The 17,798-nt window shown below is 56.9% G+C and overlaps 1 protein-coding gene across 1 annotated transcript in view; it reads right to left on the bottom strand.

Annotated features, from left to right (window-relative positions):
- Positions 1 to 13,864, bottom strand: part of ALX4 (ALX homeobox 4) — a 68,763-nt gene extending 54,899 nt beyond the window's left edge. Inside the window, exon 1 of the mRNA XM_037840850.1 lies at positions 13,396 to 13,864. Within this exon, the coding sequence (XP_037696778.1) occupies positions 13,396 to 13,864 (469 nt within the window). The remainder of the gene's footprint in view (positions 1 to 13,395) is intronic.
- Positions 13,865 to 17,798: the final 3,934 nt, after the last annotated feature.

Below are 17,798 nucleotides of genomic sequence, written 5' to 3'. Positions count from 1 at the left end.
TGTCAGTTACAACAAATTTCAGGAAGGGGGTTGGTTAGCTCCTCCTTCCTCACCCAGGGGAGCTGCTCCCACACACAGGGGTCCTAGACAAGGCTGGCGCAGATCTGGGATGGAGGGAGACGGGGCCCGGGCAATCAGGATCTAAGGTCATGATTTCAGCAGGTGAGGGCAAGATGGCAGCCGCCCAGAGCTCTTGCTGCAGCTGAAAATCCCCCCAGGTGCACCCCACCCGAGAGTGTGTGGTCTTGGTTAATCTGCATCAGGCATGGGGCATTAGCCTCCCAGGCAGCAGAGTGAAGAGGGAAAAGAGCCTTTGGGCTTCAGGCAGAACTGGATCAAGTCACAGCAAGGACACTTCCTACCTGCGTGGCCCTGGGCGGGCTCCTGGACCTCACCCGGCCTCACCTTCGAGTACCGATTGGGGATACTACTATCTCCTGAGAGGTCTGTGGGAAACATCCCAGCCCAGGGTGTGGCCCCTGGGTGATGCTGTCCAGATGCTCCCTCAACCACAGACGAATCAGCGGGGGCTCGGGGGCAGGTGGGACTCCCCACATTCTCTGATCCTGCCATTCTCCATGCCCAGCCCTGTGCCGATGCTAAGATGAACACAACACAACCCCGCCAGTGGGGACCTCCTGGTCTGAAATTTGGACTCAGATGGACACAGGGAACAGACATTCAAAGGAGAAAGGGAGAAAGTTATGTCCCAGCTTGTAAGCCAGTCTGGCTATGGGGTGCAGCAGCCTGGGGAGACATGGACTGTGGGGTCTTAGGTGTACCCAATGCCCCTCCTTGATCCCCCCTACCCCTGGGCTAGGCAGCCAGCCAGCCTCTGCCCCTTCCATCACCATCTGTCTTCTAAACAATTTTGTCAGTCAAACAGTGTGGAGTCAGTAACAATTTGTTCATCTGCCAAGTTTATGCATCCAAGTCAACTGTAACTGCCTGTCAAAGTTCTGAGTACATCAGGGCTCCAGCAAAATCCTATCCCTGTAACAGCTGACATGTACTGGCCACTTACTCTGTTCCAGGAGCTAGTGTAAGCTCTTTATCTCTATTTCCTTATTTGATTCTTACAATATCCCTGAAAGGTAGATGCTATTCTTATTCCCACTTTACAGAAAAGGAAACTGAAACAGAGAGGTCAATTAATTTGCCCAAGTTCTCTCAGCTGTTCGGGCTTCAAAACCAGGATGTCTGCTTCCAGGACACAGGCTACACTGGCCTCCCCAAACCAAAGGCATCTGAAGCGTCAGGCAGCCTGTGCAGCCCAATTGCGAGACAAACAGTTCCTACGAGACTCCAGGGATGCTAAATTGTGCCTGTTACTCTCCTTAGGGCGGCTGGCTGGGAGACCAGGCTCGCGCAGGCCCCTGTTTAGATGGAGCAGGGAGCAGTCAGCAAGTGCGGGCGGGGAGCCAGCCTGCTGTGTGCCAGCCCCCGGCCCCTGGGCTGGTGATTCCAAGCAAAGGAAGTGCTGTCTTTGCCACAGAGTCCTTTGGGGCTCCTGCTGCTCCATTGGAGGCAACAGCTGCTTCTCTGCAGTCCCCTCCATTCTGGCTGCTCACAGAGGGCTCAGCCTTCCCTTTAGCTCCTGCAGCCCCAGCTTACTGGAGGATGTACAGCTTACTGGACGATGCCGCTTGGGATAACTGGGGTTGGGGGTCAGGGAGTAGCAAATGCCTTGTATGAGAATAAAACAGAAAATCTTCAAGATGTGCTACAGGGCCAACAACACGGAGCAGGGTAAAGGAAGGGCAGCAGGCATCCCTCTTGGAGCTCCTCCCAGCTCCTCCCGGAGAGGATCCTGGGATCATCTGGGAGTGGTGCCAGATTTGGGTCTCTCAGGAGGCAGGTGTGGACCCTACATGTACCTGAAAATGTCCCCAAGGTCATGTCTTCACTGGCTGGTCAGCCGAAGGGACATGGGGGCTCCCAAGCAGCCAGGACCTAGTCAGGGACCAGGGTTGTGGCTCCAGCACCCTCACCACTGACTCTGCCTCCCACCCCCGACAAGCCCTGGGTCCCAGAAAAGAACTGTATCACTGAACTGAATCTCAGTCATTGCCCTGGGGACAAGGGTGACCTATGAGGATCCCCATGGCCTCTGGGATTCTGGACTTTACAGCAGTGGCCATGCCAGGTAGCACAAAGGGCACTCAACTTGGGGTCCCTGCCTCTCACTGCACTGATCAGAGTCCTCCAGCGGCTCCCCCAAAGTCTGAGTCCCTCGGCAGAAAATGAGCATCCCTGGCAGCTTTGCCCTGCCGACCTCAGGCCCACCTCCCCCAGTGTCCACGACATCCCTTGCACTCCACCCACTTGCTCTTCCTCAAACACACCGTGCACCTTCCTGTCTCAAAGCCTTTGTTCGAGCCTTTTCCTGAGTCTAGAATGCTATCCCCAGCTTCGTCAGCTGGCAAACTCCTATTCTTCCTCCAAGGTCCAATTCAAATGTTCCACCTACCCTAGAGGCCCTGGTCCATGCTTCACTTTCCCTGAGGATGCCTACCACATGCAGCATCTTCCACCAAGGCTGGCAGCTTCCTGAAGGCAGGAACCAGCTCATTCACTGCCTAGCACAGGGGCACAACCCAGCTGGATTTGTTGGATGGACAGAGAAGCTTTTGGCCGGGCACTTTGTTTATGGCCAATTCCCTCTCTTAAAGAGGAAGAAGGAGCCCCCACCATGGGCAGGGTCTCTTCCACCTCTCTCCACACCAACCCCACAGAGCCTGGCTCACTGAAGTGGTGGTCATGGCCCCCCATGGACCCCAATGCCCCAGGCTCAGGTGTAAGTGCTCATGGATGATATTCATCCCCAAACAGCCCTGGGAGGGCAGGCGTGTTACCATGCTTGAGTTACACACAGCCAAGTTCATACAGCTTGCAGAAGTTGGGGTTAGGATTCACTCCCAAGCAGTCAGACCCCAGGCCCGTGGCCTCCGAGGTGAGACCCGAGGGGCAGGCAGTGGGGAAGAGGGGATCTCCTCCAACTGCCAGGATCTAAGAAGCCCCAAGGCTTGTGGGAAATAGGGCTACCCGAGGCTTGTCCTGCTCCCACACCCCACAGTGATCTTGCAGGGAAGAAACTGGTTTCCAAAACAGTGCAAGAGAACTAGAAACCAGGTTCCCACCCCAGGCCTTTGATTCAAAGGAACGAGGAAAGAAGACAGAATGGAAGGAGGGGAAGATTTATAAAGTTCCTAGCATGTTCACATGTTGTGTCATTCATTCACTCATCAACAAACATTTATTGAGCATCTACTGTGTATATCAGGCCCTGCTCCGGGCTCTGCAGAAATAGCTGGAAACAAGACATAGAACCTCATGCAGTTCTCTCACCAACCCTGCTGGGAAGGTGCCATTTCCCGCTGTGCAGGCCCACAGATGTTCCTCAGGCCATCCTGCCCAGACCAGAGGCTCTGGCATGTTCCCGGGGCCTCCAGGAACTCCAGCAGTAAACCCTCATTCCAGTTATGAGGCATCTACAGCATGCTTTGCACCCTGTTCCCCTATAGCTCCCCACCACAGGCCCGGATGTTGATTCCCCACTGGGGAGACTGCAGGCAGGAGGTGGATGGGAAGAGCTGTTTGGGGGGGCCACGTTTGTAGGACCCAGCCTTTCACCCCAAGATCTTCTAGATAGGATTAGGGTAACCTAAAGAGTCTAATTAGGATCATCCTTAAAAAAGGAAGACTAAAAGCACTTGTCTTCTCTCTTCCAAGTTGACCCACCATGGGCAAGTTACCTATCCTAGTCTCCATTTTTATCCATGACACAGGGATGATAAAAGTGTCCACCTCACTGGGTATCTACCTGTTACGAATTCAACAAAATAACATGCAAGAATCTCTTGGCATGATGCCTGGCACACAAGGTGTGCAAAATAAATGTGAGTCAACACATGGCGTTATCCTACCAACTCAAATTCTCCCTTACCTTGCACCCCAGCAGCTTCACTTCATTATTGTACCTATTCTGCAGATGGGAAAACTGAGGCAAGAGCCAGGCCAGGCATGTCCAGGCTCTTACCCTTTGGCAGGTTAGACTAATGTTCTGCCCCCCCACCCCCCAGGAGCCTCTCTCAGTGCAAGGAATCGGACTGAGTGGTGGGGCCCAGAGGCCTCCCAGGGATCCCGGAGGACACTTCTGCCTCTCTTGGTGCCTCAGTGCCAGCCCATTCCTCACTCAAAGCAAGCCTCAGATGTCACAGATCCCCAGGGCCTTAGAAATCATCTAGTCACACTCAGGGGTCTCACAGGTGAGGAGACCAAGGCCTGCAGCAGAGCTGTGTGCATGTTTATCCTCCAGGCTGGACGGTGAGCTCCCTCCTAGAAGGCAGGGGCCATGGAGTCGTCACTGCTCAGTGCTGGGACGCGAACCAGATGTGAACCTGAGTGGCTGAATGTGGCTACAGCCAGGGCCACGTAGTCCCCTGAATATGAAGGAGGTTCCCATCCAGGAGGGTCCTAAAGTCTCCATTCCTAATCTGAAACCTGATCAGAACCCCTCACCACCATATGCAATAGCCTAGAACGTTCCAAGAATATAATGTGAGGGGAGTGGGGGCTGGACAGGAATTTCCTTTGTCCTCCCTGGCAGAGAACTTGATGGTTGAGGATGTATATGTAGACACACTACCTCCCTCTCCCCACCTTTGTGCCTCAGAGGCAGGAAGCACCCAAAGCATCCTTACAAACGGAGAAAGTGAGTGCCAGCTAGAGAAGGATGGGGGCTGTTCTAAAGGCTCATGGCTATTTCCGTGGAAAAGTCCACACTTGAATCCAGATCTCTTGATTTCCAGAGAAAAAGCATGGAGGGAGAAAAGGAGCAAGTCAAGGTGGGAAGACCAGATCCAGGGTCCTGGGATCTCCCAACTTCCCTTAACTTCCCTGAGCCCGGCCCTTACTCAGCAGTGTAACGCCCACATGCTAGTCCCGGTAGGGGTCTGGGGGTGACCTCCAATGAGCTACAAGACCCCGTGGGGAACCCTTCCTGCCTCCACACACCCTGGCCCTTCCCTGCTCATCCTGGTTTCCCCCAATCCCGCACTCACCCCACTGAACTGCAATGGCCTGGTTTCTTGTCTGTCTTGCCCTCTGGACCTGCAAGCAGGGGCTGTGTCCAGCGCTTCTCGGAATCCCCCACAAAGCCTGGCACAGCGTCAGGCTAAGTTTGGTAGCGCTCAGAATCAGGTATCTCCGGCCATCTGCCGTCTCTTCCAACGCTGAGCCCCCCACCCTGATGCCATGAACTATCTTGGATTCCTGAACGTGACCGAGGCCCCGGGCCTGTAGACAGAAACGATGGCAGGTCATCAGGGGGAGGGGGCGGTGGCCATCATGTGAGCTCCGCTAAGGCCCGCGCTTTCCTCAGAAGTTTCCAGGAGTTTAGGAGAGAAATCCCGTCGGGGGAGCGGAGCGTGCGAACGCAGGAGGGGTGGCTCGGTGCATTTCCGCCGGGAGTTGCTCAGGTGCTCTCCCGCGGCCTGCTCACCCCACCCCCGCCGCCCCCGCCAGCCTCCACCAGCGATGGTGGAGCCCGTCTGATTTCTGAGGAGATGGAGAGGGGACTTCAAGATAAATGCCTTATTTGATGTGCAAAGAGTCGACTTACTGGCGCAGTTGCAGAGAAGAAGAGAGTGAGTGAGCTGACATCGCCTTTTCCCCAATACTTCCGCCTCCCCTTGCCCCCTTCCATGCTCAAGGCAGAGGAAGGAGGGAAACCCGGTACTGGGTTCCCGCCCTCCCCTTCCACTAACCCGACTGTGGGCCATTTCTCCTCGGACTTCAGTTTGCTCATGTTAAATGGGGTCCCCAACGTGCAGGAAGCCCCTGCCGATTGTGGCTTCTCCACAGTGAACCAAGGCACAGGACAGGGTACCCTCGAGGGCTGGGGGTGGGGGGTGGGGGCCTCTAGCCACAGTGTGGGTGGGCTGGGTGGACCGCGTCTGAGGTCCCCACGAGGACGCCGGGGCTCGCCGGCCCCGCCCGGGACTGGCCGCAGGGGGACTGTGCGGCAGAGTCTCTGCGGTGAGTCAGCGTCCCTCGGGAGCCGCGGCCAGCGGCCGGGAAGGCCACAGGCCGTGACGCACAGGCCACTTAGTCACTGTCTCCTCTGGGAGCGCGACGCTGGCGGCGGAGGCTACGCCACACGCGGGCCCCAAGAGGCGCCCGGAGCCGCGCCCAGATACCGCCCCTTGCACGCACGCAGCTCCTGTACACGGTGTCCACAGACGCAAAGGCTGGGGGATGCGCACGCCTTTCATCCCGGTACACACAAATTAGTACAAACGGCCCCCACCGTGAAACACACCGACAGCAGGACGCATGTCCCCTGAGTATGGGCGGAGGGGCGAGTCCGGAGGCGTGCACACTTGTGCACGTTCACACTGTGCACACGCTTACCTCAGGCCTACACTCATACGGACAAAGGTATGGGATATGTTCACAGATGCGCTAACCACGCTCTCCAGAACACTCTGAAAAGTGCTGAGTCCTTCATTCATTCCTCCAGCCAGTAAGCATTTTAAAGTCCAAGTGTATACACCTGGAAGGAGTAAGCTATAGGACTGCAGGCAGACGCTTGGTTTGTTCTCCTAAGGGAAGGTCCCGCACATAGTAGGTGCTCAATCAATGGGTACAGTGCGCCCCCCGCCCCCCATGGGGCCAGGAACTCCAGAGCCTCGGCTTGAGCCTGGCCGTGTGTGGATATGAAGACCCTCCTGGCTCATCTCGCCTTCACACTTAACCCCCTAGCCTAGAACCTGCGTTCAACCACCGCCCTCCAGAACCGCCAGCCCTGGGTCGCGCTGCCGCGGCAGTGGGTGTGACAGAGATAGGATCTGCGCCCGGGGCCGGGCACTGCTGCCCCCTTCCTCCCTGTGCCCTTCCTGTACACCTCGAGGAACCCTCAGGACCCGTTTCTGCTTCCAGGAAAGCCCTTGCCGCCCGCCTTACTTCAATTTCTCCCGGACAAAAAATACGTTTGTGTGTATTTGGGGGGGAGGGGTGCCGAAGACAGGGAAAGAGGGTGAGGGCGGGCCCAGAAAGGTACCGGCGCAGAGACCCCAGAAGGACCTTGGAAATCGTCCAAACTCCCGCATTTCGCAGAGGTAAAATTCGGACCCAGAGAGGAGAAAGGGCTTCTTCAAGTCCATTCAGGGAGTAGAGAGAATGGTGGAGACACGCCACGACCTACACCCGACTGTGCGCCCTGCACCCGCGCGTGTGCCAAGCCGGACATCACCGTCAAAAGCGGCCCAAATCTCACGCAGCTTGGCAACCTTCTCCGTGCGGGCGCCGCGACCCGCACGGTCCTCGGAGCACCTAGAGAACAGTTCCTTGACCCTACCCTGGCAGGCTGCGGGAACCTGTCGGATTCGGAGGTGCTTGGGGTCGATAACCACGCCCTGGGCTCCAAGTTTGGAATGAGAACCTGCTATAAGAAAGTCACTTTAAGAACTGGATGAAACACATAGGCTCCCTCTCCTTTTCCGAACCCGCAGCGACGCCCGCGCCCACAGCGGAGTCCCATATACAGGTAGCGCGGTCGCCAGGAAAAAAAAGTCTTTGGCGGCACCGCCCCTTATCCTAGTCAGTATCTCCCAGGAACCCCAGCGTTTCCAAAAGGGCATCCCGGGCACCGCAGAGACCCTTCCGGCTGCCTCTGGAGCCAAAATCCCAACCGGCCCGCAACCCCGCTTTGCCACTTCTCCCTTAGCCTTTCGTTCCGCTGAGTCTCCCCTTTGCTTGTCTCCTTCCCCCGGCGGATCTCAACAACGTTTCTACTTTCCCCTCTTCTGCTAGCGGGCGCGGGGTGGGATGGGGTGGATAAAAGGGTCTTTGCTAAGGCGACAGAATGCTCTGGTGGATGGGGCAGCGGGTGCGCGGGTCCGGTGCGACTGGCGGCCCTCGCGACACCTCCCCGGGGAACACTGGAGGCTTCTGTCGCGCTGGGTTTTTCGTTCCCCTTTCTGGTGAGACAGACTTCGGATAGCATGGCAGTTGCTGCCCTGGGCTATGCCGCACCTCTGTACTGGGTGAAGGAGTGGTGGTGAGGGTGTCGCCAATTTGCACATCTGTAGTTGAGAGAGGCAGGCGCAGGGCTGCACCTCTGGACCGACGGACCCGGGAGCCCCGGTAACTCGGATCTCCGAGAAGCACCCGCCAATACGGACTGCGGCTGGGAGGGCTTGCTGGCACAAAGATCGCCTCTCCGGTCCCCCAGAGGGCATTGTTTGGAAGAAGAGCCTCTTCTCAATGTCCATTGGTGCCGTGGCCGGACCAGCAGATGGTGGTGGCTCCTTTAGCCCCTAAGCAAAAGATGGACCGTTGGCGTCCACTCTGGATTCTCTGGGCGGTATCACCTTGTTGCCGCGGTTTCTTAATCTGATGACCCGCCATGTCACTTCAAAGCCATATAGTGACGCCTGGGAAACCCATAGCTGCGGGCGCATGCGGCCAGGTGGCGCCCGGCAGGCGGCGTCTGGACGCAGGCAGGAAGGCTCTCCGCCAGCCCCCTCTCCCCAAACCGGGGTCGGGTCCTAGGTCTTTAGGCTCCCTGATCGAGGGTCGTGGGGGCTGAGGACGCCGAGGCTCCTGATACCAGGAGCTCTCCGGCCAGACATTCTCTTTTCTCTCCTTGTAAGACAACCCCAACTCTCCTTATGCTTGCAGCGAAAAGCGCGCGGTTCCAGCGCGACCTCCCCACTCCCCGCCTCATGCCAGCGGAGCCGCGCGGGCTCCGGGTAGCTATCCCCGCCTCTCGGGTCAGCGGAGAAGCCTAGACCCCGCACAAAGCAGGGCGCCACCTTCCCCTCCCCTCAGGCAGCTGCCAAGACAGATATATTTCCATTCCATATCTCGATTTGCCACCAAAACAAAGCCGCGCGCGGAACTACTGCAGGAGAGAAAAGGGCTGAGGTCTAAATGAAGGTACGTCCCTGGACAAAAGAGCGCACCGCTGCTCTCTGAAATGGAAGTCCTCTAGGACCTTGGAGCGTTTTTGTGTATGGTGTTTTAACTTCTTTTCCTAACGCGGCCTCGCAGAGCAGCGCGCACCGTCCGGGGTTTCGGTGACTCCGGGACAGACCAGCGGCATCAGAGATTCCTGGCGCAGCCGGTTATGCGCTCGCGCTAGAGTCGGGACCGCGCAAATTCCCGGACGAACAAGGTCACCTACTCAAGAAACATTACCGATCCGGAGCAAGAACTGGGTGCCTTTCGCTAAGAAGCCTCTTCTAAAAATTCGTCAAAACCACTTTTAAAAATCCACCCCCGCCGTAAGTTTTCGTGCAGAGGGATGTTATAAATGCTCTGTATCTTGTCTTGAACCCAACGGTGATTATGCCGGAGTTCACATACGCAAGTCTTCGAACTTTTCACTTAAGAGCTGTGTACTTCAATGTATGTAAACTGTAATAAATAGAGGAAAAATGTGTGCAAATCGATTGATTTAAAACAATACTGGAACGTTACTCCAGGCCTTCTGTTTCTCTGTTTAAGAACCTTTGTATTCCCGCCGGACTGTTTGGGCTTGGAGAACAATTAATTGTAGCTCAAGCTGGTGGCTATGGAAATTCAAAAATAAAAAATTAAAAGCATCTTCCTGCTACCCCCTACCCCAAACTGAACAACAGTCCTAGCTGTCGCAGCCCCCAGCTCCCGGACTCGAGTGTTTCCTCGATCATTCCACAGTTGCTCAAGAGCGCTTTCTGTTTCTGCCGCGGCTCGGTCTCTGGCTCACGGTCTTTGAGGGTTTCTCACATACAAAAGCACACCCTGGTTGTTAGACTAAATTCGAACACGACTAGGGCAGAGTTTACACATTTCGTGGTTGTGGACTGTGTCGGTAAGGAAATAAATGCCCCAGCATTCAAATACCGTGTCTAATTCAAAAAATCAGGGCAGATCCCGCGGCGGCGCCCTGGGGTCTCTAGCCTGTCCCGCGTCTCCTGAGACCCCCGCGCGGAGAACGCTACCTTCCGGGGCGCAGGAGAGGAGGCGGGGTGATGATCTGCTTGCAACGAAAACCTGCGTGTACCGAATCGAAAGCGAAAGAGAAAGAGGTAGCAGGGCTGGTCCTTGCAGCGACCCTGTGTCCCGGGTTGCACGGGCGAGACCTGGCGCACTGGTGGCGGCTCCGGGAAGCCTGGCCTGGGGTTTGGGGACCAGGCGCGGAGCCCGGGTCTCGGACGAGAGAAAGCTGTTCGAGCCGCTAAGAAACGTCGGATCTCCCACCTGGCGTGTCTGCTGGGGCCCACGCGGCCCGCAGTACGCTCCGAGGGACCCGCAGGGACTTCGGGTGGCGAAGGGCGGGACCGGGAACCAGGTGCGGCGGGTATTGCAGTGGGCAATCACCTGGTGGGACGATTTCGTAAAAACGCGAATGTCTCTGCAACCCGAGGGGCTGCGGCATCATGTAGTTCACCGACTGTCTTTTAGTATACTGATGGGGAAACCGAGGCCCAGGAAAGGGTGGGGAAGCCCTATAGTCAGTGAGGATTTTTCACCTCCTCTTTGGAAACTGCGAGCAGACTCGGCCAGCCGAGACTCGAGGCGGCTTGCCCGTCCCGCGCTCCTTCGCCATGGCCCTGGAGGGATCACCAGGCCCGCACCTCTCTCGCGGAGCTGCGCTCGGACGCAGGGGAGGTGTGTGAGGCCGAAGTACGGGGGAAGGCCTCGCAACGCAGATCGAGGACGCGGCTTCCATCCCCTGGACCCCTCGAGCCCAGAAGGAGGTTGCAAGTCTACTCTGCCTGCGGTCGGAACAGAGATCAGCCGCGACCGGGCCTGGCGCCACGGCTGGCTTCGCCTCCTCCTTACCCCAAGCTCCTGGGAATGTCCCGTGCCTTTTTCCTTGCAACGCATTTCCCGGATTTTGAGTACACTCTCTCGCAAGTGTAGAAGAGAACCGCTGCCAGTGTGTGCCTCGGTTTCCCTGCTTGCAGCCAATCCAGGGAGTGAACTCTAGCTGCCCTCCTCCTAATTGCCTTTGTAGACAGTAGAGCCTTTCCTCTTGGTGCCTCATTTTCCACTATCTTGAACCTAAGGTGCCTAATCTTTTCTACGTGGACCAGAAATCACCTCCTGACTAGGGAAACACAGGCACCAAGAGAGGGAAAAGAATAAATGGGACCGCTAGTTGTCAGTTGTTTGTGGCTTTGGCCTGAGAAGTGCCTCCATCTTGGGCAGCAGGACAGAAGGGTCCTGTCCCAGACTCCAGACTGCTTTGTCCCAACCTGCAGCTTATGGGTTTGCCCTCAGAATTGGGGGCTCACAGATTCCAAAGAGCACAGAGGCGTAGGGCAGATACGTGGTGGCAGGGCCACATTTACACCTAAAATACAGTAAAAGTCCAGTGGGGCCTTTCTGTTATCACTTCATGATACAGATGCGGCAACAGTGGGTGGGGGGAGGCACTTTAGAGGAGTTACTTGCTCTGAGGTCACACTGGGGGTGAGGGACAGTCCCAGGTGGGGTGACCCACCCTTTCTCTTAACCCCACTGGCTGTGCTAAGGAGGCTCATGGGGAGAGGAAGGGCCACGCTGGTGTGGGAGTCCCCAGTAGGGCACAGAGAGGATGCCTGGAGAGGCCAGCTTTCTCCCTTTTTTCCTCTGGACCTGATGGCATCTTCTAACCAAGAGGCTGGGAGCTGCTTGGGTTCTCTCCTTGCCTAATACCTTGGCCTCCTCAGAAGTGAATTGCTTTCAAATATGAAAATCCAGTGCAGTGGGAAATCAAAAGTGTGTCCCCTGACCTTGCACAGTGAACCTTGAGGGGTCCCCCAGTCTGTGACCTGCTCTCACCTAACAGTCCCGAATGGTAGGGATGAGGAGGGACCTGGGTCAGGCCAGGAGGAGGACACCTGCAGACCAGCCTCTAAGAGGCCCCCTCTGCCTGGGGGTGGAAGGGGCACCCGTGTGTACCTGAGTCCGTGAATCTGAGTGCTTGATCTCGGTTCCAAGAGGAGGGTGGAGAAACAAGGTGGCAGAAAAGGGGAAAGGCCACCGGATCTTCCAAAATCTGCTCTCCACCTCATCCTGTCCTGTGGGTTTGGGAGTGTGTAGCTGTGTGGGAAGCCATAAGAGTGTGTGTACTTGGTGTGTGACCATGTCGGCTCAAGGGGAAGATGTGGTGTGCACATGTAGAATACAAGTATAGACGAGTATATGACCGTGTGAGTGTTTGTGGGTGTCACCAACTATCCATGAATTAGTTCTGAGCCTGCAAAGAGTCTGAGTGTGAGGATGCGTTTGTCCTGGGATGTCTTCCTAAGGTTATTCCAGCCGCTGAGGCCTAAAACACGTTCCCCCTCTGCTCCCAGGCCTAGGGTTTCTCCCTTAGACCAGGGGCAGCCCAGCCAAAGTTCCTGCCCTCTCAAAACCAGTCCTCTCACCAAGGCCTCAAAGGGTGGGTGTGCTCTGGGCTCCTGGCCCTGAGAGTTTTTCCTGCCCTTCTCCATCCAGCTCCCTTCCAGTTCAGGGCTCCTGGAGAGACACAGAAGGCAGAGGATCCCAAGATGTCCCCGCCTCACTGCCTGGAGAGGCTTACTTGGCCGCTAAGGTCGCTGGGCCCTGGGGTCCAGGCCTAGGTCCTGCAGCAGCGTTCAAGGGGACTTGGAGGTCATTTAGGCCAGCTCCTTTCGGTTCCCTGTGGGCCCAAATCAGAACTCAGACCCTTCCCTCTTCCCACGGCCCCACGCCGCCTCGGGGTCTACGGTTTCCTGCTTATCTGCCCGGCCCAAACCAGTATTCCGAGCCTGCCGGCCCAGCTCCCCGCCGGGAGCCGGGCTCCCGGCCCGGAAACTCGGGGCCCCCGGGGCTCCAGGAATCTTTTGACCTGTATCACATCGCACCGCTCTGCGCGGCTTGGAGCGCTCCACTAACTGCGCTCGGGGCCCCCATCGGGGATCCGCCTCGGGCTCCGCACCTGCTTAGCTTCCACCTGCGGCGCTGTCGGAGGAGCCTCCACGCCGGCTGGGAGCGAGGCCTCTGCAACCTCCGAGCCCGGTACCGAAGCGCTGCCCCAGGAGCCTTCCCGCCTCACGCCTTGAATCAGTGCAAAGCATCTGCTTCAAACCGGTCCCCGCCCGCAGCGCAACAAACGGTTTGGAGTAACCGCGAAGAAGGGGAGAAACGAACTCAGATCAAGTTTAAAATTCAAATCCTCTGCGCCCTAGGCCGGGGTATCTGCAATGAATAGGACGCATCCCTTGGTTCCTTCGGAGCAGTCGATCCCCGTTTTCCAAGCAGTCGCCCGCCACTTGGCTCCGCAACTCACCAGTCGGCGTTCTCCTACTTCCCGCAAGCCGAGTGGGTACTGGGCGCTGCGGAAGCCACGGGCCCCGGAGTCTCCAGCCCGGTGGGACCGGCGCGTGTACTTACCGTAGCAAGGGACCTGCAGGGCCGCGTTGTGGCCGCCGCTGCCTTCCTGGAGCTTGAGGGTGCCGTCCGGGGGCGTCTTGCAGGCGCCTCGCTGCAAGAAGAGATGCGATTGCTGTGCGGACGGCTGGGGCTGGGGCTGCGGCTGCGGCGGCTGCGGGGCCGGCGGCTGGGGCTGGGGCTGGGGCTGGGGCTGGGGTTGGAACTTGTTAAAGGAGCCCCGCGCCCCCGCGCCACTCTCCAGCGGTGCCGCCAGGTCCTGCTGCCCCGCGCCGTAGCGGGCCCGGCTCTTGGCGTCCCCGAAGCCCTGCCCTTTGGAGGCGGTCGACAGGAAAGTTGTGCCGAACTTGTCACCGCCGGGGAATGCCCTAAAAGGCGACGAGCCCTCCCGGCTCTGCGACACCGGGCTGTAGTAGGCGTCCATGGCAGCGGCCGGCGACTCGTAGTAAGAGATGCAAGTCTCAGCATTCATGCCTGACTCGCGCGGGCGGCAGGCGGGGGCTAGAGCGCCAGGACGCCACCGCGCGCCTTGGCCGGGAGTTTGGAAGAGGCGAGGAGGAGGTGGCTGTGCGCTCCGCGCGGGCCTGCTCGCTCCCTCCCTCCCTGCTCCCCCTCCATGCCTGCCTCTCCCCTCCCCCTCCTCCCTCCCCGCAGCTGGCCCAGGGAAAGAACGGAGGACTGTAAAAAGATTCAGATGTTTCGGAAAGTTGACCAGATCTCCCAAACCCTCTTAAGGTTTTGAAGCGGAAAAAAAAAAAAAAAATTTTTTCCTGACTCGCTCCTTCCTTCTTCCCCCTCCTTTCTCCCTATTCTCCTTCCCCACCCTGCCCTTCCTTTCCTCCCTCTTAAAGAGATGCTACTAACTCGCTCGTAGGGAATTCAACCCGGAGGCGGCCCGGGGGCCTTTCTAACCCTAGGCGGGGCCGCAGAGGTGCCAGGCCCCTTTGGACTCTCTGGGAATTGGCCGGTCTGACTTTTGACCAGGGGGAGGGAGCATACAAAACGTCAGTGACAGGTTAAAAAAAATACATAAAATAAAAAAACAAAACCAAAAAAACACTAAGAAGTATTGAGAAGGGCGGCTGGCGTCGAGGTGCAGGCGAGGCGTTTGTCCTCTGGGGCGTGAATTTGGCGGCGCGGCTGCCGGGACTCGGCCTTCCTCGGTGTTTCCAACCCTTCCGCCTCTCCACCCCATTCCTGGCTCCTCCATGAAATTAACATACACACACTCTTGGTCGCCCGTGCATGGTCACTTTCACGTCTTGATGACTATTTCCCTCCCTAGAAGGGTGCTGGGCAGGGGGAGCGGAGGGACCTGCATTTACTCAACCACTGGAGAAGCCGTTGGCTGGGCCTGGCTTAGACACTTCGGAGTGCTGCACCCTCCCCGGGCAGAGCCGCGCACGCCCCAGGTCTGCATCCAGCCCAGGGGACTTTCTGGCTGACAGGATTGAACGTCGTCGTACTGTCGATCGTCGCACTGTCACCTGTTCACTGCTGGGGATGGGGGTGAGGCAGTCTCTGCCCTCTCTGGCCTCAGTGTCCCCTACTGTAGAATAGACAACTTGGATTTGATGGGCTGTGGTTTCTCCCACCGATGCGCGCCTCAGGGCGCTGGGATCAGCCACAGCAAGGGATGAGAACTAATTTTAACGGTGTGTTGGGCTCCTTCTAAAGGACTAATCATCGATTGTGCCTCACAGCAAACGTGAGTGGTAGAGTTTGGGATCTCCAGTTTCCCCATAAGCAAACCGAGGCTCAGAGAGGCGCGGCCACCTGGCCAAGGCCGCGCAGGTGGGAAGTTCCAGCGCCCGGTTTGGAACCCATGCTGAGGCAAATTCCTCCAGGGACCGGAGAAAGCGATGCCGACCGCGAAGACGGCAAATAAAGGAGGAAATGGGCTTCGGGTTGCGGGATGGCTCAGACTGGAGGAGACCAGTCAAAGAAACCCTTGTTAAACCGCAGGGAAAATCCATGGATCAAGGAGGTACCTCAGGGGAGGCTGGGAGTGAGTTGAGAGACAACGGGGAAAAATAAAATGAGAGAGGGCCTGAGCACTCTGAACCCAAGAACGTAGGTGTCAAACCTTCTGCACTTAAGGTCCCCCAAAGAAAATAATAACTGGGAGATCGTGCTTCTATCTCAACCTCATCGGAGCTGATCCTTGGCCTCCACCCCATCCCTTGGTATCTCTGGCCCTTGCTCCGCCGCCGACAGCGCTCTCCCACATCTGGTTTCTATCGCCGGCTTACCTTGAAGTGCTCGTTAATAAAGATATTCCGCAAACCACTGCCAGGGGCGGGCAGGCCTGCGCCCCTCCCCCGTCGCCCGTCAGGACCCGCGCCTCTCTGGCCTGCAGAGAAGCCACGCGAAGGTCTTATATTTATTGAGCATCTATCGTGCCGGAAGACATCCGCAGGCCATATCATCCCCTCGGCCACCCCCAGTGATCCGGCGACGCGCTCATTATCATATCCATTTTGGGCTTACTGAGCCTCGAAGAAACCAATTAATTTCACAGCGTCAGACCAAAAAAAGATGAGCTTGCCATCATTCCAGATGCTCCTGTCCAGGTGACGTTTCCTTCAGTTCGTGGAACATGCCAAGTTCTCTGGTCTATGCATCGTTGGATAGGTGGCTCCGTCTACCTGGAATTTCCCAACCTTATCCCTGTGATTTTGTTTGGCTAATGTTTCGGGTTCAGCCTAGAGTCCCTTCCTCCAGGAAGCCTTCCCACCTCTCTTAGTCTGGGTTGCTGCTCCCATATGCAAGCATCTCTGTCCCTGACCTCGAGGTTGCCTGGTTACAGGCGGTTACTCAGGTACATGTGTGCATCTCGAGCCTACTGGTCAAAGGCTCCCTGAGGGAGCCCCGCAAATCTTTATGGAATAAAATATTAAGGCCGGGGCTGTCGAACCCCAACCTCTTGGTTCCTTCCTCTGCCGAGCGCGGCATCAAGTTCCGAGAGTCTTTGGTTTCCCCAGCCAAGGCCAACCAGCCCCTTGCTCCCCCTTTCCTAAGTCAATCGACTAAATTAAGTGCGTGCTGGGCGCTCTGGGCCTGCCCAGCGAGAACAGTAAGTTCTCTCAAAGCAGGGGCCAGGCCTGTTTGTTTACCTAAGGGCCTGGCACATCGTAGGCACTTATAAAATGTGTGTTGAATGAATGAATGAAAACACCGTGTGGCTTCCTAAGGGCTTGGAAACGCTTTTTGCACCGGACGGTAGTTCTGAGCGAGCAGGAGGCGCCAGGAATCTGCCTGCAGGCGCCCAGATATTGGCGGCAACTCTCCTAACCCCCACCCCCACCCCACTGCCGACCTGGATAGGAAGGGACGACTAGTAGAAGCAAGATTCGGGGAGAGGAGGACGAACAGCCCCAGGGCAGGCAAAATTGCAGTTACTGAGATAATCCCAGTAGCCTCTGCGCTGTGCGCACTGGACGCCGCTGTCCAGGAAGCTTTGTGCGCCGCCTCTCACCAACCTCCACCCTGCGCTTTTATTTCCCGTTTAATTATTGCCTCATTATTCAATCTTTTCCAATGCTCGAGATTCAAAACCCAAGCATTGGGGCGCATAATTTGATCACTGCAGCCGGAACCTCTCCTTGACTATCCTTGGAATGGGCGTGAGGGCCTCCTACCTTTATACCTTATAGATGGAACAAGGGAGAGAGTGTATACCAGCAATTAAGAAAGTGCATGCAGATTTGTCTGCATTCGCGTGAAAACATTCTGGAATGTCGCTTATGTGTGACCTGAAACCCGCATAGAAACCACCAGGGAACCCTCAGTTGAGTCCCTTCAAACACAACTTTCCTGGGAGAGCGACAATAAGCGTAGTTGGTTACTTCCGTGTGCATTCAATCACTTGTTCGTCCATTGGTTCATCCATCCATCCTTCCATTAATAGCCGAAAGCCGAGCCACTAGTGCCTAGTTCCAGAGTCTGGCGGTGCTGCGGGCGCTGAAGAGAGGTTCTTAGTCCAGACTCTGCTCTCCAGGTACATTACTGCTCCTGCAGCTAAGCCTCATTCCTTGCTCTAGGTTAAGTGCGGCTGCCTTTGACAACACTGGCGGTGACTCTGAATTTCTGAAACCTCACTGCGTACCAGTAATGGTGGGGGCTTCAAGAGTGACCCCCGGTGGGAGATCAGCCCTTCTGCTTAGGTCCTAGGCCGTCCCTCGCCTCTCCCTCTCAGCCCTCGGGGAAGCAGCTTCCCTGGGAACTTCGCGGTGAGGGTTAGGGAGAGATGGAGAGCACACTTTCTTCAAAGCCACATTCCGTGTGTCACCTCGTCGCAGAGGCTTTCCTTCACCGTCCTAACTACAGCTCCATCACGCCTGCCGGCTAATTTCCATCTATCTCCCATACTATCTTCTCCATTTGTTGATTTACTTGTCATAGTG

The sequence above is a fragment of the Choloepus didactylus genome, chromosome 6 (genome assembly GCF_015220235.1).
Source record: "Choloepus didactylus isolate mChoDid1 chromosome 6, mChoDid1.pri, whole genome shotgun sequence".
Taxonomy (NCBI): domain Eukaryota; kingdom Metazoa; phylum Chordata; class Mammalia; order Pilosa; family Megalonychidae; genus Choloepus; species Choloepus didactylus.
This window is presented reverse-complemented; position numbering and strand designations above follow the sequence as displayed.